This window comes from Lissotriton vulgaris, chromosome 11 (assembly GCF_964263255.1).
Source record: "Lissotriton vulgaris chromosome 11, aLisVul1.2, whole genome shotgun sequence".
NCBI lineage: Eukaryota > Metazoa > Chordata > Amphibia > Caudata > Salamandridae > Lissotriton > Lissotriton vulgaris.
Genome location: NC_141699.1, coordinates 279231941 through 279256731, shown reverse-complemented (window position 1 = coordinate 279256731; position 24791 = coordinate 279231941). Strand labels below are relative to the sequence as shown.

The window sequence follows — 24791 nt, the reverse complement described above, 5'->3', positions numbered from 1 at the left end:
CAGAACAAGCTTCCTTCCTAGACAATTTATCACGCGGACTGGCGCTATGGCATGATATTCCCATGGTTTTGGGGGGGAGATTACAATAGTGTACTGGACGTCTCTCTAGACTGCTCCTTTCTGCCCCTTCCGGGTACACGCCCACATAATGCTATGAAGTCGCTGACCAGCTGGGCAACACAGTGGCACTTAAGGGACATATGGAGACATCAGTTGCTCAAGTGTTACATGTGCGATTAGACTGATACATGCTCTTGGAGGAGTTAATTCCACATGTCTTCGCGGTCTACTATCTAGGCAGGACGCTCTCGGATCATAATCCGCACGTGCTTGACATAGACTGGGAACGCACCAGGCCGCCGATTCCCACCTGGTGGTTGCAACCTGATGTCCTCCTAGATGCCCCATTCTGCAACCTATTAGCTGCTAACATCACACATTACTTCGAAGATAATGTAGATACAGCCACAACACCACAAGTAGAGTGGGGTGCATTTAAGGCAGTCATAAGAGGCGAGCGCTTGTGTGGCCGCAGGCGGATATGTGAAGGTGGCTGGAGGTTGAACTAACACAGCTAGAAAATAAACTGCTTCAGGGAGAGGGCGAGGCACTGAGAGGCTCCACAGCATTGTTCGTGCGGGATGGAGAGGAACATTCCCAACTGCTAGAGCGACTTCGCCATTTAAATTATGCTGCACACTCAGCGTGGACACATCATATGGGGGTCAAACCAGGTAAACTGTTGTCGTGGCTGATATGGCAGGATGTCGTGACTGCGTCCGTGACGTCTATATATTTGCGAACTACAAACACAGACATACATGCCTTTCTTGCTGGCCTTACACTACCGCAACTAGCGCCGAGCCAACAGGAGGAATTCGATGGACCTAATCTGCCGGAGGAAATCGGAGAAAATATTTTCTCCCTCTCGAATGGTAAATCTCCGGGTCCAGACGGGTTGCCGGTAGAATTTTATAAAGCAAACTCGGACATTCTAGTACCAGAGCTGTTACGGGTATACAAAGCAGCAATAGAAGACTCAGCGCTCACATCCACGCAAAATGAGGCACTGCTGATCTCCCTCTTAAAACCAGGCAAAGATCCTAGCTCCTATCGCCCGCTGGCACTGCTGAACACTGATTACAAAATATTTGCTTCCATTTTAGCCAGACTTATAGCCCCATTGGTAAAATCAAAATCAAGATCAAAATGGATTTGTCCCAACTAGGAGCACCTCTCTAAATATACGCAGGCTTTTCAGGATTCAGAAATATGCCTTGGAAAGATAGCCACGCTCTGGCTTTCTAGTGCTGGAGCTGGAAAAAGCCTTCGAAAAACTGAAATGGCCCTATCTTGCAGCAGTGTTTCGCAAATACGAGCTAGGAGAAGGATATTTGCAAATGGTGCAGTTATTATATCAGCTTCCTACGGTGCGGGCTCGCACGGGTAAGCTCGTCTCTGAGGCCATATGTGTAGGCTTTCCTGTTTTCAGTTTCTATTTTTGGTAAATTCTGATTGGGTTTCTTCAGTGTTTTCAATACCTTAAAAAAACAGTGGTTATCGGTGGTTACACATTTTCGCGCCATTAAAACAGAAACCGTGTTTTTCCGGTGTTTATGGAACTTTTTGCTTTTATTATTGCTTGCTGTCTGCACTGATATTGCATGGTATATAGACAATGTACGTACAGTGTATATGAGGTCCAAATGCAGTTTTACATATAAAACTTATCGTAGTACACCATACAATACTTCTTCAGTGAGTCTTTGGTCATGCATGCTCACTCTTTCCTTCTCATGTAAACTTTTATCTGTGAAAAGCACTCGAACATGTTGCAGTGTCAGTCACTAAAAGTATCATCCAGCTTACTCTCAAGGAGATGTTTCACATTTACATGAATTATGCTGAACACTTGGCAGAAAAGGTGTTTTCAGACTCTAGATTTTTTATTATGTCCGCTACAGCAGTCATGCTTTCCTGTAAAAATCTAAGAATGCAGTAGTGTACTTTTTTCAAATCACCATCAATATGTGACCAAAGATTTTCACATTCTTGCAGTTTGCATCATCACTCAGCAAAAGTTCTGTAAACGGTTGCCACATGGATAATATAGCATTCACGCCCTCTAGGACTGAGAACCACTGGCTTAGTGACACAGTTGAGATGACTCTTTCTTTGATGCCACACAAAGCACAAAATGAGAAATATTTGTGTTTTAGTTCCCGCGCATAACAAAACAGTGCACCAGAGTGGACTAAAAAGTCAATAGCATTCTTCATTAACTTTGAAGATTGTAAAGATGCTTTCAGATTGCATCTAACAAGTGGCAAGGATCTCTTACAGGGAAGCACTACAGCTCAGGTATCGATTTTGACAGGTCATCACACAACTTTTTCATATACGTAGCTGAATCACTGCAAATACAAACAATTTCACTCCAATCTTTGTTGTACTTGGTAAGAACTTTTTGCAGCAGCATTCCAAGTGACACTGCATTCCATGTTTTCCAAAAGTCTGGTGTCAGGTTTTCACCAGTATCCCAGATGCTTTGTGACTGTACTCTTTTCACATATACCTGTCACTATAACTTGCATTGAATGTTTAAAGCCTGGGGTGTTTGGCTATTCACCTACTATCAATACTGACTCACTAGAAAAGGGGGCTGATGTATTAAGGATTTTTACCCATTCTCTGTGGGTAAGTGTGATGGTACATATTGGGAAAGATTTTTATGAAACCTACATTTTTCCTATCAGTGAAAGACTCAAACGTAGCCAAAAAATCAAATGATTTAGATATTTCCTGATTCTCTACAGTTTATAAAATAAATAAACAACGCCTAAAACCAGCTTCTAACCCCTGTATCTTTAGACCAAAGACCACATAACTGGAAAAAGGATGAAGAAACAATTTTTATTGACCTCCCTAAACAACAAAACTCAAGCAGAATAATGTTGGCCCAGTCTTTTTTACTGCTACCTTATATAACAAAGTTACATTGTATTGGCCCATTCAGGAAGAAATAAAAATGACTTTCACTCTCCTTTTCCTTTCTTAGAAGGGCATTTAGTTTTTGTTGTGCAGGGGTTTTTTCAGTGTTTATATGTTTTCACTGGTGAGGGCTATTTCCCTTCGGGTGGGGTTTTATCAGTTAATATAGGTTTAAACCTAAAACCGGGCAGCCTACATACGTGTCGGGCGAGGGACCAGACAGGGGTGCCCACTGTCCCCACTGCTCTTTTGCCTTGCCATGGAGCCGTTGTCAGGCCTGCTTCGAGAAAGTGGCACATACTAGGGCATTCCCCTAGCGAGCGGGCTACATGCGGTTTCCCTATATGCAGATGACCTGCTTTTATATGTAAAAGACCTGCATAACATCCCACCTGACATATCTGAACTCTTTCGGATATTTGAAATAATGTCGGGACTCAGGGTAAACTGGTCTAAATCGGGTGTCTACTCTTTTAACATTGATGTGACAGAAGCAAATATTACCTTTCACGGGACTGCACTCACCTAGTATCCAACCACATTCAGATACTTAGGCATTTACATATATAGGACCCCAATGAATATATTGGATGGTAACATAGTGCGAGCTGTCTCTTCAGTCAATGTACTCCAAACAATGGTTCTTGAGCAATAAAATCAGACTTGGCCAAACCAAGAGAAACCCACCCACCCAAGAAGTCTCTTCAGTCAAGGCACAGATACAGTTCTGGAAAACCCTCCCAATGAATGTAATGAGTCGCATCACGTTAGTCAAAATGATAATATTACCGAGATTGTTGTATTATTTTGCGAATCTTCCAGTATATGTTCCAGTCAGAATGTTTCGAGAACTGGAGGGCTTGATCCGCGGCCTGATCTGGAACAAGGGACGGCCCAGAATAGCACTATACAAACTATATGCGCCACCAGAACAGGGTGGATTGGCAGTTCCAAACATGGAATTATATTACCTAACCGCCCAGTTACAATGGGTTACAAAATGGATGAGTGGCAGGAGCCTGGCGGACACAGCAGCTATATCGCCTCCGTGGCCACAGACCCAAATATGTGGTCTATTCCATCCTCTGGCAAGATTCCTCCGCCCGACTAAAGTACATATTGAACTGACCCATAGATGTTACCGGAGAAGCCTACAACTTACCAAGGGAATGGTCCCCTATGCCCAGCATTGCCGCTCATCGGAACACCCAGGGGCAGAGACATCGTGACCGACCTAGCGCTGACAACCTGGCGTGAGGCAGGAGTAGAAACGAAGGGAGACCTGTATGTAGAAGGTACTCTTTCATCCTTTGAAGTTTTGGCGGCAGACAGTGGCATACCAGCGGGACAATTCCTCCTACTTGCAGCTATAATGCGGACCCTGACGCTAGCATGGAGAGATTTGAAAACTGAACCACCAGCATACCTGCTGATGCAATATCTGCATGTTATGAGGGAGGGATCGCACATGATTCACTGGTTAGTGCAAGCTTTGCTCACACACGTATTACAACCAGCACAGAGTCTTCCTGCACGCTGGGCTGAAGACCGAGGCCGACCCTGGACTCATAAAGAATGGGAACGTGTACTGGCCAGTGCTACATATACACCGTGTAGCTCAAGGTTTAAAGTTCTACAAACATATATATTACACAGGGCGTATCTCTCACTGGATAAAATAAATCAATACTTCAATATCAATACCTCCAGATGTCCCTGGTGCCGACTTAATGGCGCTGACTTCCTACATATGAAGTGTGCTGTCCCTTACTCCTGACATACTGGTACACGATTACAGAGACACTTGCAACATGCACCAACACCCAGATGCCCAATATGGGGGAGGTATGCATACTAGGGTTTTATGTTCACACCAAGGATAACAGGGTGAGCTCCAGATTCCGCAATTTGGGCCGGATACCTGCAAAAAGACTGATCACCAAACAATAGAAACCCATAGACCCCCCTTCATCGATTAGCTGGAAAAAATCCTTAGAGGTTTGGGCACAGGCAGAAAGCACCATCCTCCACAGGGAAGAAATAGCGGAGCTGCGTAAGTATCTCATAGCGCAATCCTGGGATGACATCCTTAAAGCACTTATGCATCCTAATGCTGTACCACATACACCTTCTGCGCAGCAGGCATGGGACAATGATGGAAACAACGCCCAGTGAGTTAATTATACGACACGTATTGATGTAATCTGTAGCATTTGTAGGGATAGGACATGAATCTGCATGCCTCAGAAACATTCCATAACAACAAACTATGTCACACGACGCCCTGACTTCTATTCTGCCATGCACAGAACATGAACCACAGCTCATACCAACAATTACAAATGTTACTTAGCCATAGCTTTTTTTAGATGGCACCTCTCACAATGCTTCATCATTGATCTCATAATTGATAATTCTTTTCCTTAAAAGTTGTCGTTTCGTATTAAAATGATAATGTCTATCATATTTGAAGGTATGCACGTATACTGATTATATGATATTGAACGTGGAGTTTCGCTAAGTATCATGTTTGTAAAGAGTATTTGTAAGTAAATAGGCATGTCTGAAGATTGTCAGCAATTGATAATGCGATGCGCTCATGATCTGCAAATACTGCTATGCCATTAGAAATAACGATATACGTGTGTAAAGGAAGAACACAATAGTTCATACAAGAGCACGAATGCACATGCTCTAGCTGTATATATTGCTGTGATTTCATGATGAAATTTCTGAACTCATGCACACAGGATCACAACAGCACTGTCTTTAATGTGTGTAATTCATATACATTTGTATGTTTAAATTGAAAAAGAGAAAATTAATAAAAGATATTCAGAAAAAAGTATGTGGAGGTCCATAGAGCATTTTGAAAAAAATGAGGTCAACTGCTGGTGAGCATCAGGTTTTATTGGAGTGGCACTTGATGCAAGGTGAAGTATTATGTGATATGACAGAGGTGCCTCACCATGTAATACTATACACAAAGATGGACCCCGGGTACTCTATTGTACACCTTCTCTCAGTCCTGGTAGAGTGGCAAAGAGCAGACAGGCTACTTATAGGAACATGTGTTAAGCATTTCACATCCTCAACGTGGACAATAAGTAATTGACACAACTCGAGTGAAATCAGACACCAATTCATAAATATAGAGCTGATCTTTATATATTTTTAGACACCAAAATGAAGTCGATACATAAAGGATAACCGGAGTTAGCAATTTTTAAGCATTAAATAAATCGTACTTGGCAGTGTAAAGCATTAAGGTTGCCGGTCAATGGGAAAAACACATATGTGCAATCAGTTACTTAGTGAGTTAAGGTTAATGTCTTGTGAGTCCCTAGACCAGTTCACAACAGCTAGCACAATTTTAAATGGCTCAGGGGAGCAGGGTGCAGAGGTGTACTTTAGCTGTCAAATGGCGTTGTCAATCAGGCTTGCGGTCTTTAAATGGCTACCTTAGCAGAAAGGTACTGGCTGTGTGAATTGAGCAAAACCCTTTTGAACTCATGACACGAGTTGGCCTGGGACCAGGAGTCTCCAGGCAGATCGGAACTACCTGGCTCAGAGGTCCTGAGGTTCCGTGACAATTGTAAGTGGTGTTTTCGACTCGCACGAATATGGTCGAGTCTGGTATCTATGAACCGCAAATGACGAGTTTAGTAAGTGTGCGCAGTTTCGCTGTGCTAACTTAAACCGTTCGTTTGTTATGTGGGTTTTTCGTCTGTACCCACGGGTTCCATCTTAGATACGGCATCCATTTTGTCTCTTGCCCTCAAGTAGCCAGCGAACGGACGATGTCCGCTTCGCGACCCTGGGACTCCCAAGATATTTGCGGAAGACACATGTCCTTTGTAAGTGTCTTTATGACGAGGGGGATGATACTGTAAGGCAGATGGCCCCGCTCGAGGCTCATCTTGCCGTGCCGGTTTATTGTCTCAGCCGTGCATCTCATTAGGCACGTCCCTTTGATGCCTGTATCTCGTGTTTCCCGATACCTCCCCTTTTACACCCTTTCCGATCTCCCCACTGTCTCCGTCTTCCTCTGCACCTGTCTTTGTTCCTATTTCGATCTGTTTTACTGCCGATTGGAATGCGCTAATGTTGGGAAGATGGGTTTTTACAGTTGGGAACCGCCAAATGTTTCCGCACTTATGTTCCGGACCTTATGTGTATCAAAGTGACCAAAGCGACCCCTCTGGGGGATAATGGTGGGAACCGGGTTGTAAACTTTTGTGTACCATGTTGTCCTATGGGTAAAAACTGTATAAAAGGAGCGATCCACAGAACCAATTTGAAGCAGTCTCCCCAAGTTGCACGTGTTGTACTTGTCGTGACTTCTGTGTTCCCTGCAGTAAATAAACCTTGAATCTTTGACGCCGAAGGAAGTGTCCCGTGTCTCTGTCATTCGTACGCCGGAGCAGGTTACCCACGAAGGTTTCAGGTGTTGTGCCCTGGCACCGCTGGGTCTTAAAGAACCCAGTCCTTCAGTCCTTGGTGCAGAGGTGCTTCTGGCTATCCGTGGTGCTGAACAGGATCCGCGGCAACTGATGCTGGCAGGCGTGCTAAGAGAGGGTAAAAACAAATGCAGAATATATACGATGGAGCCACAGGAGTGGTTGGTAGCTCATGCAGGTGGAACCCTTCTCTTGAAGCTTCGAATAAAGCAGGTAGTAGTTAGACTGACCACCAACAAGCCTTGGTACCTGCAAGCACTGCTTTAAGGAAATCTTCTCCCAGAGGACCAGGGTAACGTTGTAGAAAGCAAAGCCTTGCTGATGGTCGCAACTACAGTTCCCAGAAGCCACCTGCCCACTGACTTTTGAGAGACCTCTCGGTGGACATTACTGTAGATTTAGCAGTTTGTGCACCTGCCAACTGCAAGGGAGTAGTTCCTCTAGACCATGTAAGTTCTTGTGAAGTCTGGAGTTTGCAAAGCAGTTCACCTTCCTTTTGGTAGCGCTGTCTTGTCTTGGTCAAGTCGAAATCCAGCTGGTGCAGAGTGGCTGCCACAGGTGCAGAGTTTAGCGCCTCTCGTTGTGGAGTCCTGCCTTGTCGTGGAAATGGGTCTGTTCTTGGTATCACATCATATCTGAGGTTGCGGTGTCTAGGGTGCCCCTTTAATCCTAGATATAGGGGATGTTAGAGGGTGTGAGGACTAGTAGCCAATGGGCATCTAGTCCTGCGTCTAATCCACCCGGGTAGTTACCACATCCGGTGGTTGTACGTCACTAGGCTATTCAAACCTACCATTTTGGACTAAATTCAAGATGGCCAAAACCATCCATGGCTGTACACTTCAGCTGCAGCACCCTAGAGGTGTGGTCAGCCTTGTGGAAGTGTACACCTCTTAAATAGCTAATTTTCCAGCCTGTCCGCTTAAAACAGTTCCTGGGGTAGTGGGAGACTTTGTCCTCGAGTGGGGGACATGTTCCTTTCGCCAGAAGTGATGGTGAAGCCTTTGTGGCTCACTGCAATGATTGTTTCATTCACTAGCCCTCCTGTTTCTGACCTCTGGGAGTGGCACACACTTCCTAGTATGAGGTCAAATCTATGTCTTGGCGGCAAACCCTTGAAAAAGCCAGCAAAGGCACGAGAACACTGGTTTAACATGGTGGGCACTGTCTAAAGTTTCACTTAGGTGCATGTTGGTTAGACCTCGACACCACCATCGTGTCAGGGGTTAAAAAGCACAGGGTTTGGCACCAAACATGAAGGAAATTGACCGTTCCATAAGGGAGCTGGATATCTGAGGATGCCCAATGTCCAGCCCATGTTATCCTATGGAGTGCCAGTCACTTGCAGTAGAATTACATTTAGAATGCTACCACAGAGCAACTTAGCTTGCACGTATATTCCCACACATATAACATAATGCATCCTGCCTCTTGGGCTGTAGGAGGTCTACCTTAGGGATGACTGACTTATATTAAATGCAGTGAGGTGACCTTGTCATACATGGTGTGTGCAGGGTGAACTTGAGCAGGCAAGCTGCTCGTGCAGGGCTGATATTGCAGGCCGGCAATTTTTGGTTTCACTCTGGTCACTCAGGGTGGCGCAATAAGTGCTGCAGCCCTGGTGCCCCTTTTATATCCATGCCCTGGGTACCTCTGATACCATATACTAGGACCTTGCAGGGGTGTAAAAGTACTTTGCCAGTTGGTACACCAGTTCACATTTACAGTTTAAGGAAAAGAACACTGGTGATGGGGTCTGGTTAGTAGGGCCCTACACACTTTCAGATCAATTACCACAGCATTTAGCAGCAAAAGGGGAAGGAAAGTGGGGGCAGGGGGTTGACCATCCAAAAAGGGCACTTTTCATCAGCACTCCATTCAAGAACTTGAATATTTGATGAGTTCTATTAGACAACCTAAACCTGGCAGCAAGAAGGCCTCATGGTTCAACGATGATCTCAAAAAGTCCAAGAAACTCTGCCGCTCCCTTGAGAAGGCCTGGAAAAAAGACCCAACCACCAGCACCAAGGACGCCTTCAAAAACGCCACCCGCACACACCACCAACTAATCCGAAAGGCCAAGAAAACAGCATTCAAGGATCGACTTGACAACAACGCCCACAACAGCAAGGAACTTTTCAACATCGTCAAGGAATTCACCAACCCCTCAGCCAACTCCAACGACATCACCCCCTCTCAAGCCCTATGCGACTCCCTAGCCTCATTCTTCCACAACAAAATTGCTGACATCCACAACAGCTTCGACAACCAACCCGGAGACCAACCCACCCAACCATATGCTGAACATTCTACCTCCTTGAACACCATCAACGAATGGAACCCAATCTCCACTGAAGACACCATCCGCCTGATGAACTCCATCCACTCAGGATCCCCCACAGACCCATGTCCTCACCACATCCTCAACAAAGCAGACTCCGTCATAGCACCGCACCTCCGAGATGTCATCAACTGCTCCTTCAACTCCGCCACCTTCCCGGAAAGCTGGAAACACGCTGAACTCACCGCCCTACTGAAAAAACCCACAGCGGACCCCACCGAACTCAAAAATTACCGCCCCATCTCGCTCCTTCCATTCCCGGCCAAAGTAATCGAGAAAGCTGTCAACAACCAGCTCGCCACCTTCCTCGAAGCCAACAAATCCCTCGACTCCTCACAGTCTGGCTTCCGAGCAAAACACAGCAATGAAACCGCCCTCATCGCAGCAACAGACGACATTCGAACTCTACTGGACAATGGAGACACAGTCGCCCTCATCCTCCTCGATCTCTCTGCAGCCTTCGACACAGTCTGCCACAACACCCTCTTACAACGCCTCAGAAACATCGGAATACAAGGAAAAGCACTGGAATGGATCACCTCGTTCCTATCCGGAAGAACCCAGAAAGTCCGCCTCCCTCCATTCAAATCAGAGGCCACTGAAGTCATCTGCGGCGTACCACAAGGATCTTCACTCAGCCCCACCCTTTTCAACGTTTACATGAGCCCCCTCGCGGCCATCGCCCGCCAACACAACCTCAACATCATCTCTTACGCGGATGACACTCAACTGATCCTTTCTCTCACCAATGACCCCAGCACCGCCAAAACTAACCTACACGAAGGAATGAAAGAAGTTGCGGAATGGATGAAACACAGCCGTCTGAAACTGAACTCAGATAAAACAGAAGTCCTCATCTTAGGTACATCCCCCTCTGCATGGGACGACTCTTGGTGGCCGGAAGCCCTTGGAAAAGCACCCATCCCGACAGACCACGCACGGAACCTAGGCGTTATCCTAGACTCCTCACTCTCAATGAACAGACAAGTCAGCGCCGTATCCTCATCCTGCTTCAACATTCTCCGCATGCTCAAAAAAACATTTAGCTGGATCCCCACCGAAACCAGAAAAACAGTCACCCATGCTCTGGTCACGAGCCGACTGGACTACGGAAACACCCTCTACGCAGGTACTACCGCTGAACTCCAGAAGAAACTCCAACGAATCCAAAACGCCTCAGCCAGGATCATATTAGACATCCCGCGCAACGAACACATCTCTGGCCACCTGAAAGACCTCCACTGGCTACCCGTCAACAAGAGGATCACTTTCCGACTGCTAACCCACGCACACAAATCACTCTACGGCATCGGACCAGAATGCCTCAACTCACGTCTGTCCTTCTACACCCCCTCCCGCCAACTACGCTCCTCCAGCCAAGCCCTCGCCACTGTACCTCGCATCATCAAGACCACCATGGGAGGCAGATCCTTCTCATACCTGGCTGCTAAAACATGGAACTCACTCCCCACTTACCTTCGCCTCACCCAGAACCACCTAGCATTCAGAAAGCAACTTAAAACGTGGATATTTGACAAGTAATCCTCCTCCCCTCCCTAAGCGCCTTGAGACCCTCTGGGTATGTAGTGCGCTATATAAATTCTGACTTGACTTGAGGGTGTGGGTGGGGCGAGCCATACCCCCGAAATCCCTCCAGCCTTCCCCCTTTCCTCCCTCCAGCGACTCCACCACCCTTCCCTCCACAATTACCCCCACCCCCTGACAGCCATCTAGAAACAGACTGGCTAACTTGATTCAGTTGCTTGCAACAATTCAGGGCAAGTATTAAACCCCACTACTTTCACAGATCGTGTTGGCATCTTAATATAGGCATTATATAAAATGGACATTTGCCTGTGTTAACGTTGTTATATTAATCATTAGCTGATATGGCGCTTCAACTATGTCAATTTTTGTGATGTCACGCTAAGGTCAGTTCCTTAAACGATTCAGGGTAAAAGATTGTGTGTCACTTCCTGTGATAACATTCAGGTCCAATATTGTGTGATGTACACTACTGACATTTTGGTGAATAGACATCCATGAATTGTTTCGTCAGCCAACACACATGCCCTGAGGCTGATAGAAATGGGGCGGAAGGCGCTAAGTGATGCAGTGAGAAAAGCCCCCACACAATCTGTCATCTTACACCACAGAAAAGCGCCTTCACCGCAAGCCATAGGTGAAGATGCACTTAGACCTAGGAACATTTCTAAAGTCATACAGGTGAAGGGGGACACATACACAATCCTTCAAGGAGGTGGATATGAAGGCACCAAGTTTGAGCTACTAGAACTTCTGTTTGAAATTTGATAAAATGGTCAGGATGACCAGGGAGAAAAGGAGAGTAAGGTAAGAAAAGGAGAGCAAGAGAAGAAGGGAAAGCTGGTTTTTAGGTTAAAAGTACACTAATCTTAACAAGCCTGAACAGAACTATCGGCCAGTAGTTGGCAGCAGTCCCCCAATCCATTCTGTCTCCATTTCTTTCTAAGGGTTTTGCATCCGCTCTGGCGAGGAAAGTCTAGGAAAGTCTGACACTCTCTTGCTGTATTTCTACCTCTTCCTTGCTCAAACTGTTGATGTGCTCACCAGTCCTGGGTGATTCTTCCATGTCAGCCACAAATATTTAAAAGGGAACAAGGTGCACAAAATAGGCTCAGATATGTGCCAGGTAAGCCACAGAAATGCCAGTGCAAATCAGTCATCTTGCCAGCCACATTGCTCCACGCACCATATACTGCCATCATGGCCAATGTTCCCAGCACCCCCAATAAAACGATCATCCCCCTAGCACGAGCTTGTATTGGAAGGTACAGGTGTCATTGTAAGCTCCAGTTTTAGGTACGTTCTATTTGACATTTTGGAGCATTTTACTTCTGCTTTTATTCTTGCGTACTCAAATTTCTACGGTGTCAGTGCAAAGAAACCCTCAATTTTAATAATAAACTAAGTGTATCTAGTAAAACAGACATTTGAATAACGCCCTGAAATCCCAAATTGCATCAATCTAAGAAAACCAGAGCCTTTATTTTGGTGAACAGTTTTCTGCACATATCATTGCCAGTGGGACCATGCCCGGTGTGGCTAGGACAAGCCCTCTGTGTCAGTACGATACTGCTAGTGTGACCCTTCTGCTGTAATGCATTCTGCACCAGGCACAGAGCTGTGTCTGATATTACTACCTATGTAGTATGCCGGTGATTAATGTACCTATCTAATCCTCTGTTACATGTTCTTCTTGTTCTGATCCTTTGGCTGGCAACATCCTCTTAAACCTTGTACCAGTAACAGTTTGTAGTACTCCATGTCCGAGCTTTTGATTTGAAACAACATATAATTTACGAGCAAGTCTGTAGCATCCCTGTATCTAGTGAAATGACTGGCACATGCCCAGTATACCAGTTGGGGTGCACAGAACTACTTGTGTTTGGACGTTTGACTAGAACACATTCTCTACCAATCCTAGTTGGTAGCGACCCTTGTAGTTGACTATGTGACTGGTACACAATACTTTTGGATCCATAGTGTGAGCCAGCCTGTTTTAGATTCTGTGATTGATGCAATTCATGTTGTGGGATTACTAAGACTGGTTGATCGGTGTTATGTTGATGATTGTAGCCCCTGTGTTTAGTGCCTTTTACAGGAGACATCCTTTTTATATCTTGGACATTTTTCTTTATTCTGTGTTTTAGACCGTGCCAGTGATCCTCGATGGAAAAGATGTGGTGGCGATGGCGCGAACAGGCAGTGGAAAGACTGCGTGTTTTCTTATTCCCATGTTTGAGAAGTTAAAGGCTCGTAGTGCGCAGACTGGAGCAAGAGCGCTCATCCTGTCGCCAACACGCGAGCTGGCTTTACAGACTCTAAAATTCACCAAGGAGGTAACTTTAGGAAGTAGATCTTCTGCTCGGCTTCCCCTCTGCTTCACCATAGCTAGCACTATTGCACCATTTCTTGTAGCTGGCACATTCAGCTATAGTGTGCTTATGCTGCTTCTATAGTGGTCCTGCAACTTTCCTTGAATTCCACGTACATAATGTTTCTGCACCATTCACTGCAGTTTTTAATAAACAACTTTAATACTATTTTTGCGACAGGTTTCCGCACTCTGTACTCCTGCACCACTCCGTATAGCACCCCAACATCCAGCATGCCTACAGCATTCCCTTCAGCTTCTGTAAAGCAGTCTCCCTGCACATGTCCTATAATGAGCGTTCTTCATTTATTTCAAACCTCTCTCACCCACGTCCGATGTTCTTGCACTGTTTCCTACAACTACTCTATAGTGAAGGCTCCTGCACCGTTACCTACAGTTACCTCTTCAGGATTCTTGTATCATTACCTTCACCTCTCCATCCAGAGTTATTGCACTATTCCCTACATCTCCCACTAATCCATTTCCTTGGATAATTCCCCAGAGCCCTTCAAATGCAGAATTTTTACACCATTCGCTGCAGCTCTCCATTTCCTACACCGCATCCACATCCAGTATCCCTACACCATTCCCTGCATCAAAACCTTAGCCTTATTTTCTGTACCATTCCCTACAGCTCTTGCTCCATTACATTACTCTCCCTCAGACAACACTGCTTTTGCACAGTGATCGCCTACCCCCATCTCAACAATTGCCTATAGCTTTCAGTGTTCAGGATCAAGCAGATGGTAACTGATCTCCTAATGTATTGCTTTTAGTATTTAAGAATAAAACCTGTTTCTTTATGTGTTGCTTCTCTTCTTTCCTCATTTTCATGTTGCAGCTGGGAAAGTTCACAGGCCTCAAAACTGCTCTGATTCTTGGAGGAGACAGGTATGGACTTATAAAATGTATTTCATCAGCTAATATTGAACACTTATTTAGATTCAGCCGAGCTGCAATGACACTGTGCTAAAGTGTGGGAGCACCCAACTTCAGTGTATACAGACCACGCGTCCAAGTATGGGATTAAGAGTGTGCTTTTAAGTGCATACTAATTCCTGGTGCCAGTGTGGTGCTAGTAGAACACTTCTGGCCAATCTAAAAATATGCCTTTTAGTTTTATTTGTATCTCTGGATGCTTGAAGTAAAATGATCCCTGGGGCTCCCCTTCATTACACTATTACACACTTAGCTGTGCTTGAACAAATGTTTCTTCTTTTTGCCTCACAGAATGGAGGACCAGTTTGCTGCTCTGCATGAGAATCCAGACATGTAAGTTTTAAGTTTAGATTGTGGAAAGAGCTGTGGAGCGTGCCTCTTTTGGCGAGTAGGAGATCTAATCAATGATTTGTGCAAAAAAGAGTATTTGTATACAGTCATAATTCCTAGGAGAGGAAGGTTAATCAAAGCAAGGGTAGTTGTTAAATTAATCTGCATAAAAGCAAGGTTAAGCATGGTTAGGGCAAAATTATCTTGCCCCATGAAGTGGCGGAAGACTCTTCATGTACCGGGTTCGGTTTATTTGCTGGTGGTTGAATGTGCATGGGCAGCTAAACAACTGATAATGTATGCTTCTTTTATCCACAATACTGACTAAACGTAACTAGTGTATTCGAACTGCTAATCTAAAAGGTTCTGTTTGTGGTGTGTATGTGTGTCACATGCTCATCCGTATGTTTGCCTGCAATGACCCACATTGCACCACACATAGCCTATCGTCATATCAACTAGTGCTCCCATGTAGCTTGCGGGTCGTAGCACGCCCCGCCCCGTAGAGAGACGTGAAGACCCCCATGATGAAGCATGACACTAAGGGGTTCGTAGTGCGTGAGGGGTATTTTAAAAGCACATAGTGCCCTTGTCTTGACATCTCGAGAGAGCCTAGTTCCTCACTGAGTGGATAGACTATCATCACTAAATTATTCACCATTGCACATTGATAGAATCTTGTTGTTTAAAAAGTTCAGTAAGGAGGGTGATTCTATCATCACCTCTACACTTCCTCTACTGTTGTTTTGTGATTTCAACTCATGCCATCAGTGACAGTTGTTGGACTTGTCGCTGTGGATGGTGACTGGACATGTATACTGCCGTCAGTTTGTAGTCACCAATCTATGTGGCTTATTCAGACTTGTCAATATTTCTACATTTTGTATGTCGTCTCAGTCCCATTTATCAACCATGCCTCTTTTCCTGTAGAATAATTGCCACACCTGGACGTCTGATGCATGTTGCAGTAGAGATGAACCTCAAACTTCGCAGTGTGGAATACGTGGTCTTTGATGAGGCTGACAGGTCAGTAATGAATTATATTTTGGATGGAGTTCAGTGGTTCCCTTCCGATGGTCAGAGAGGTTCGTTTGGACCATGGGTAGGGGGAAACTGAAACTCCCCACTTGAAGAAAGGGTCGCCACAAGGCCTCCCACACTCAGAAGATCCCAAGCAGACTGCTGCATGGGAAATGCAGATGGAAAAATAAGTTCCTCTTCTCCCACTTATTCGAGCATAAAGAGATTACATTCTGCAATTTGCCTGTCCTCTATGAGCACCTACTTTTTCATAATTAGGCCTCATTAGGCTGGCCACTGCTCATGCGGTCTTCTAATTGCAGACCTTGCACCAAACTTTATTGTTGCCCATTGGCAGTTTGATCATCCTGCTGTCCAGTTTGGCAAATATCAGCGAACACCATGATGTTAATAATCCCCGCTTCCGCCCTTCTTTCCCTCCTCTGCCTCAGATCCTGCTTCTTACTGTACCCACCACAGACCTTAATCATCATCCCTGTGAGAAGTTGGCCCGATATGCAACGTTCGCTATTCTAGCGACCGCTATGTATCGTTCCAACGACCCTTATGGTGTTTGGTTGTAAGTCAACCTATAGACCAGCTATCCTAGTAGCGTGGATACGAGCAGTCTAAGGCTAAAGACTCGAGAGGGCGTGTTAAGCCAGCTGTTATACCATCACATACCCCTTGAACACCAAGTGAAAGGACACCACACAAGTGTTATGAAAATAAACAGTATATTTATTAAGAATCACAACAGCCCTGTACACTTTATGAGGACAGGGTACTAAGCACAAACCAAATCTCTTAGGAAAATACTTCAAGTGCACAATTAAAACAAGTGTCCGAGGACACGGAAAGTTTAAGGTCTCGGGCGGACCCGATAAGGCAAGTCGAAAGCGAGGGACTCGGGACCCTAGAGTAAAGAGGCTATGCAGGCACCGAAATGCCGAGTTACCTAGCCACGAGGGCTGCGGCTGCACAAGTCTTACAGGCGTCGGGGTCTTCGCTGACGAGCCAGGAGCCGGAAGAAAAGGAGTTGCTGGCCGGCGACCAGTGATGAATAGTTCGTAGAGATCCAAGCCCGGATCAGAGTTTGATGATACCTGAAAGCAGAGGGGACCAAGTTCGTACTACTAGCCAGTAGTCAGAGGGTACCAGGAAGGCACAGGTTGGCCGTCACCTCGACCAGGTGAGTGGGCGACGCTAGGCTCTGCAGTCTCACGGACCAGGAGGCGTTGTCGGCGACCACGGTGGAGGTGCGAGCTGTCCCACGAAGGATGATGCTGTCGGCGTCGCTGGGCCCAGGATGGGGCAACAAGCCTTGGCAGATCTCAGGGCCACGTGGTGGGCCTAAGATGGCGTCTTGAGTGGACCAGGAGGGCCCGGGGTGCTTCTCGCAAAGATGGAAGCAAGGGCCAGTCTGGAGCAACCAGACCAGCAGTGTTGATTGTCGGATGTCGTCACAGAAGGGCACAAGCCAGCGGCTAGTGACCAGACAACGTGCTGAGCAGCGAGCAGAAGGGCCCCACGCAGATCGTGGAGATGCTGGGAGACTGCACTTCGGTGCTGGAGCGGCTCAGGGTCGGGGCGTCTCGGACCCCAGAGCACTCACCAGAGAATTACTTCGATGGTCGTGCTGGTTAAGAAAGCGTGCAGGTTTTGATGATGGCCGGTCCCTCGAGGTCTCGTCGCACCCACAGGTCACAGCTGGGCTGATGACGTGGGTAGAGGTCAGAGGTGCCAGGGAAGCCGGTTCTCGTCGAGCTGGGCCGTCGGATTCCTTGAGGAAGGACTTACAGCAAACCGCAGAGTTCTTAGATGGTGCCCGCTGATGCAGGGTGACTACTCCTTAGTCACAAGGGAGAAATCTTGAGAAGAGTCTCGAAGTCCTTTCGTAGAAAGTATTCTTGATTCAAAGATGATCTCCTTTGGAAGGGTCCCCGCTCCGGCCTTTATTCTAAAGAAAGGGGTGGGTACATGACTAGGTCCTGCCCTAAGGGTGGGACCAGGAAGGGGGGTAGTTACACCCCTCTCCCCTGCCGGACTTTCCCCAGGCCAGGGCTGGTGCCCCTGGAACTGGTTCTAACCGGCAGATGCGTAGTGAGCACCGGGGTGCCACTCCGCAGTCACCTTCTCGCAAAAGCCCTACCTACCCAGAATACACAAACCCTGTCTGGGACGGTGCGAACACCGCCCTCGACAGGAAACCCTTTGTCCAAGCTCTCCTCGCTGGAAGGACTCCCAGCAGCAGGAGGTCAGACTCGTGTCTGTGGTGGCAGCATCCATTTTGTGGAGCTGAGGCTTTAGTTAACTTTAACCGGGGTTCACAGTTACGTACATGTCGTGTCCCTCTAGAAGGGCGGAATGCTAACCTCGTCGCCAGAGTTGGTGAGAGGGCAGCATCCCGATTCGTATGACACCTTACTCGACATGTCTTGATAACGCGACACCGAAGTTACCGATGTGGGACGCGTTATCATGGAACAGCCATTGGGTCTTGATTCCGCAAGCTGCAACCGGGCTCGGCTCGGGCCAGAACCTAGTTCACACGAGCCCACGCACTCTGCCTTCAGGATTGTCAAGGCCTGCCATAGGAGTGACTGATAGGAACTCGGGTGTCCATTGTATGGTTAGATATAGAGCTACTATACCTAAAGCAAAGGGTGATTACACGACTTTGCCCCAGCTGTCATGCAGCCAGTTGTGTCAAATTTAGGAGGCCAGCCAGGGGTGGCATAATACATGCTGCAGCCCCTGGCGGCCCTGGGTACACCTATGCCCTGTGTTACGGGGTCTGATAAGGTGGCCCAGTACCAATTGGTAAATGCACCTAGGGTACATATCGTAATTTAGAAAGAGAACAGCCAGGCTGTGGGTCTGATTGGCAGGCCCACAGCCAGAGAAAGTCGTAAACCAGTGAAACAAAAGCAAAAAATCTGGGTGATCATAGGATTGCAGACCCTACTCTCCTACAATCCCTAGCTACAACTTTCTGTAAGTGGACCATTTTCCTCCATTAAAATTACACCCTGATTTTGTGTTTTTAGACTGTTTGAGATGGGTTTTGCAGAGCAGTTGCAGGAGATAATCGCCCGCCTGCCAGAGAATCGCCAGACTGTGCTCTTCTCAGCCACCCTCCCTAAACAGCTAGTGGAGTTTGCCCAGGCAGGTAAGAGTCAGAGTTATTTACTAACTTTGATTTGGGTATTGTGGGTGCCAGCTTTTCATCCTTACTGTCTGCATTCCATCGTAGTCTGAAATGCTTCTGCTGGAGATCATAGGCTGTAGCTTGCTGTGGATGTTTAATCTGTCACAGATCTTCAACATTCTCTCTACCTGTCTCCTTGCTGTCCTGTACTGTTCCTGTCTTGCATCTTTTCACTTTTCTCCGTTTGCCTTCTCCTCTTCTCTTGTAACTGGGTTTTCTTTATTTTTTAACTTAGCTGTATTAGCATTCTTTCTCTTTTCCTCCTTTAAGAGCTGCCATGGTCTGACTGCCCTTCTCTTCTCCTCTTTCTTTATCTCTTTTTCACACCTATCCATCGATATTATCTTTTGCAGGTCTCACAGAGCCAGTTCTTATCCGTCTTGATGTGGATACCAAGCTGAGTGATCAGTTGCGGGTAAGAAGCAATAGGAGAGAACTTGGTAAAGGAATTAAATGAATTCTGAAAGATATGTAGATCCGGGGCTAAGCAACAATGACAATATTTTTGTGAGTTAAAAATAGAACTTACAGATGCTGCTGAGTAAGTCTGGATATCACAGCATGCAGAAGACAAGCTGTGTTGTAACTTCTAGTGCTCTTCTGCAGTTCCTTTATAGTCACTGGACTGTTATATGCTGACACATGACTTTTCTGCACATACATATGTATGGACATTGGATAACATTGACAGTGTGTAGTCTCCTCCATGCTCCTACATGCTCCGCTGCAGTGTGCTGTAAACCCCTTGACTGGATGGACTATTGAAGGCACTGAATTTAAATGCAGTTCCCATTTTGTCTATCATTTTTGAGGTAAAGGCTCCAATGAGATGTTTGCGCTAAATTGTGTTGATAGTTTAATTTGACAAGATGGATTATTCCATACGAGAAAGGTCATTGCAAGCTACAATCAAACATTGCCTGGCAGGCATCGTACAATCTAAAAAAGTCCTCATAAATTTCCTTATAATTACCCTCATATGTCCAGGTCAGTCGTATATACTATTACTTTCTTTTTTTTGTAAACATATTTTATTGATTTTTCCAGGTAAATATGGAGCCGAAGCTCGCAGTAATCTGTTGACACATCTGTGATATCCATATTACCTGCATTACTGACCACATATGAACATCTGCAAAACCTACAGGCAATTCATCCTAAAAAAAAAATGACACAGAGCTTTCAAAACACCCCAAGACTAGATTACATAGCACATGTTCGACCTTCAACTCATTAGCATGGGTCCTAAGTTGTATAAGGATGGGCATCACATAGCGGAACCGTTCTATGATGTCTGGCAGGGGCGGTAGCTCTCTTCCTCTGTAGCTCGCCCATCTAGACCATATTTTTCTGTGTTTTTAGGGGCATCCCCTCGCCTGAAAAAACACGATCTCTGCCCCCATGCAGGAATCTAAAGCTTTCCTCCAGCCTCCAAGTGTCGGGGGAGATGTCATTGCCCCACTCCTCCCCCCCACCCCAAACCCCCCACCTCTGTGCCATGTCTCGTTTAGCCAGGGTGAGGACCGGGAAAAGCAAATGCTGCTTATGTGTTTCCCCCTATTCCATCTGTGCTGTGCAATAAAACGAGTTGCAGGTCAAATTGGAGGTCCCAGCCAAGGACCTGCTCCAGGCTGGACGTCACCCTATGCCAGAACGGCTGCAGTGCACTACAGCTCCACACAGTATGTAGAAACAAACCCTCTTCTGTCTCACTGCGGAGACGCATTGGGGACGAAATAGCTCCCATCTGCCACAGCCGCAATCTCGTGTAATATGTACGATGGATATATTTAAACTGGATTAGGCGGTATCGTGAGGACACCGCTGCGCTCCGGGGGCTGGCAAGAACCTCCGACCAATCATCCTCTGTCATATCTGGTAGGTCCCTGAGCCATTCCGACCGTGTCTTGTGTAAGTTAGTGTTCGAGGCATGTGGGCTGCTAAATTCACATCTAGTGCATAGATCGCCGCCTAGTGTTGGGTCCGGATGATTGCACCTTGTTGTCCTGGAAGAGTCTTCGAAGTATCACGAGATAGGTGGCTCCTCCCCTGGACTACAGTGCGCATGGGCATCGACTCCATCCCCAGATTGTTTTTTTCCGCCATTGGGTTCGGATGTGATTTCGACGTCTCCTGTTCGGAATCGATAAAACAACGTTATTAAGGCCAAAAGGCTTTACTCACTCGTCGGTATTGTTCGCGTTCGGTCTCGTGTTCATTCCTACTCTTCGAGTGGGATTTCGTGTGAGTCGGTGACTCTTCGATCATCGAGGCCCTGTCGACGCAGCAAAACCCCGACGTTGATAAGATGGAACGGAGTCCGTTCAAGTACTGCCCCGTGTGTGGTTCAAAGTACCCACACATCGACGTGCACCCAGTGTGCAACAAGTGCCTGTCGCCGGACCATGACGAGGCCAACTGTATGGCCTGTTCAAGATTCCGGTCGAAGAAGACCATCAAGCTTCGGCGCGTGGCGCGCCTTGAGGCCCAGCGATCGGCTCCGGCACCAGCGGACATCTTCGGCGACCCCGCGGCAGATGAGCAGGAGCTTCACCTGCAGATTTCGCCGGCATCGGCGGAGGTCGAGACCGACTACGGAGAAGCGGTCGAGGACCACGACCTCGAGGAAGACATCGAGGAGGTAGGGGACGACGGAGAACCTTTTGAGGCCATGGAAGATAGCTCGGAGGATGAGCTATTCCCCGTCCCAACTTTTACAACGGCTCAGGTCACGGGATCGCCACAAGGCCTTACCCACGACCATACGCCTCGATCCTCCGCCCCGCCTATCGGCCCGGCTATGGACACCTCTGCGGAGCCGCCATTACCTAAAACGAAACCGAAAGTGAATCCTTCGGGTTCGTCCAAAACCAAGATGGACGCCACTCCATCGACACCGAAGACGTCTGCTACGTCATCGACGCCGTCATCTTCGAAGGCGTCTGCTACGTCATCGACGCCATCATTTTCGGATGCCTCAAGGCCAAAAAAGACTGTTGATGCGGCCAAGGTACCAAAAGTGGTTGAGCAGCCAAGCTCAAAGAAGGCCTCGGTGCCGCCTAAAGTCAGGCCCACCGCGTCGGCAAACAAACCGGTCTGCGATGCCAAGAGGGGCGCCGTGCCGAAGCCGGGTGTCCCGGCACCAAAAGGAAAGTCGGTCGATCTGAAAACATCGACAGCGACGCATGGAGCCGTAGAAGGTGGCGAGAGCTCGGCCGACGGCGCATCGGCAGCTCCAACTGCAAAAAAGGTGTCATCCACGCTCCAGTCTTCCCCAGGGGGTGGTTCGAAGTCGACAGTCGGATCGACGAAGCCGTCCGCATCTTTTACGAAGCAGGTACAAGACTCCCTCAAACGGATTCGGGACAAAGAATCCACGTCGGGCCCGAAGACGCCCTCGGAGACTACTCCGGTTGTACCGAAGAAGCACGCCTCGATGCCGCTTCACTTTACCTTGCCACCAAAGGTGGTGCCAAAGGCTTTTGCGCCTCGGTCGGTGCCCAAGGACTCGGTCGAGGGGAGGCATACTCAACTAAGTGGCGGTTCTGATCGTCAGCCCTTGTTGGATGATGAGTCGGAACACTTTATCGATGCTGACACCGGAAAACTGACCCTCAAGAAGAGAAAGATTACTTCACAGCCTCTGGAGCCGTTTGTAATCCCTCTAAAGAAAAATAAGCCACTCCCGGGGTCCCCTCAACTGGTGGAGCCTATTTACCAACCAACCAGAAGTCCAACACCTTCACCCACTTGTTCAGATGGTGGAGAGGGTGACCAGGAGGAACAGTATACCTTCCCTGAGAACACTGACCCTGATGAACAACAGGACTCCTGGTTGCCCTCAGGGGATCAGGGGGACCACCAGCCTATCTCTGACCCACAAGCCTATGGGCCTAAAACTTCTCCAACAGAAGATTCAACAGCATTCAATGCCTTAATCGAAAGGGCAGCTGCGAACCACAATGCAGAGATGCATGCTGACCCGGTAGAGGTGGACTTTCTATTCGACACTTTCTCTACTGCCGAAAAGACTGTAAAAACACTTCCTATGCTTAAAGGAATGATGAAACATGCCACTGACATTTTCAAAGACACTACTAGGGCACGAGTGGTGAACCCTAGAATTGAGAAGAAGTACAGACCGGCACCTGGGGACCCAACTTTCATTCGGGGCCAGTTGCCTCTGGACTCTTTGGTGGTCTCTAATGCACGCAAAAGGGCGAATTCTCAGTCAATGGGTGAAGCTCCTCCCCCGGACAAAGAGTCTAAAGTGCTGGAGGCGTCAGGGAAAAGGGTGGCAGCGCCGGCAGCCAACATATGGCGCATCTCAAACACACAAGCTCTGTTGGCCAGATACGACAGGGCACACTACGATACATTAGAGCAGCTTCTACAACACCTCCCTGATGAGTTTAAAGAGGGTGCGGAGATGCTCATCCAAGAGGGCAAGCTCATCTCCAACGCTGCTATTAAGTGTGCGCTGGACGTTGCGGATACGGCAGCAAGATCCATCAACACTAGTGTGATGCTGAGACGCCAAGCATGGCTCCGCATCTCAGGGTTTAAGCCAGAGATACAGACGACTATTCTCAATCAGCCTGTTAATCCAGACAGACTATTTGGCCCAGAGGTGGACACCACACTTGAAAAGATTAAGAAAGACACTGAAACTGCGAAATCGATGGGTGCACTTCAGTCTCAGCAGTTTAGGGGAGCACTTTTCGTCGCTCAGGCAATCGAGGTGTTACCAGAGGACACGTGGCACAGCAGGCGCAATTTACTAAGGGTGGTGCGCAATCCTCATACACTAAACAGAGTAGGGGTGGTTACAGAGGAAACAACGCCAAGGGCAGAGGCAGAGGCAACAACAATTCCCGCTCCTCTGCCGCTAACAAACAGTGACTCCCTGTCACTGCCCCCCGACCATCTAACACCTGTCGGGGGGGAGACTCCAACGGTTCCTGCCTGTCTGGAAATCCATCACCACGGACAGGTGGGTAAGGAAACTTATCCAGTTCGGTTATTGTCTGGAGCTAATGTCCACTCCACCCACCATTCCCCCAAGGCACCGTCCTATGTCAGAAGAGCACTTGCACTTATTGCAGCAGGAAGTTCTTGCGATGCTGCAAAAAGGCGCCATAGAGCTCGTGCCAGTAGAAGAACAGGGCACAGGTGTTTATTCCCTGTACTTCTTAATTCCAAAGAAGGACGGCTCACTCAGACCCATCTTGGACCTACGCCCGCTCAACATGTATATTCTTTCAGAACACTTCCACATGTTGACGTTGCAGCAAGTCCTTCCACTGTTAAAAGAGGGGGACCTCCTCGCAACCTTGGATCTCAAGGACGCTTACTTTCACATACCACTCCATCCATCCCACAGAAAGTACCTCAGGTTCACCATTCAGGACAGGCATTACCAGTTCAAAGTACTACCCTTCGGAGTGACCACTGCCCCCAGAGTGTTCACGAAGTGTCTGGCGACCGTGGCGGCGCACCTCAGGAGACAGAACATACATGTCTACCCCTATCTAGACGACTGGCTGGTTCAGGCCAAGTCGGCACGGCAGTGCGCCGCGGACA

General features: G+C 47.4%; 1 protein-coding gene across 2 annotated transcripts in view; it reads left to right on the top strand.

The window, feature by feature from the left end:
- Positions 1-24791, top strand: part of DDX54 (DEAD-box helicase 54) — a 194491-nt gene that overhangs the window by 99697 nt on the left and 70003 nt on the right. For both annotated transcript variants that reach the window (XM_086943245.1, XM_086943244.1), the window contains exons 4-9: positions 13485-13673; positions 14550-14599; positions 14939-14980; positions 15908-16003; positions 19048-19169; positions 19562-19623. In XM_086943245.1, coding sequence (XP_086799371.1) covers positions 13485-13673; positions 14550-14599; positions 14939-14980; positions 15908-16003; positions 19048-19169; positions 19562-19623 — 561 coding nt within the window. The remainder of the gene's footprint in view (positions 1-13484; positions 13674-14549; positions 14600-14938; positions 14981-15907; positions 16004-19047; positions 19170-19561; positions 19624-24791) is intronic.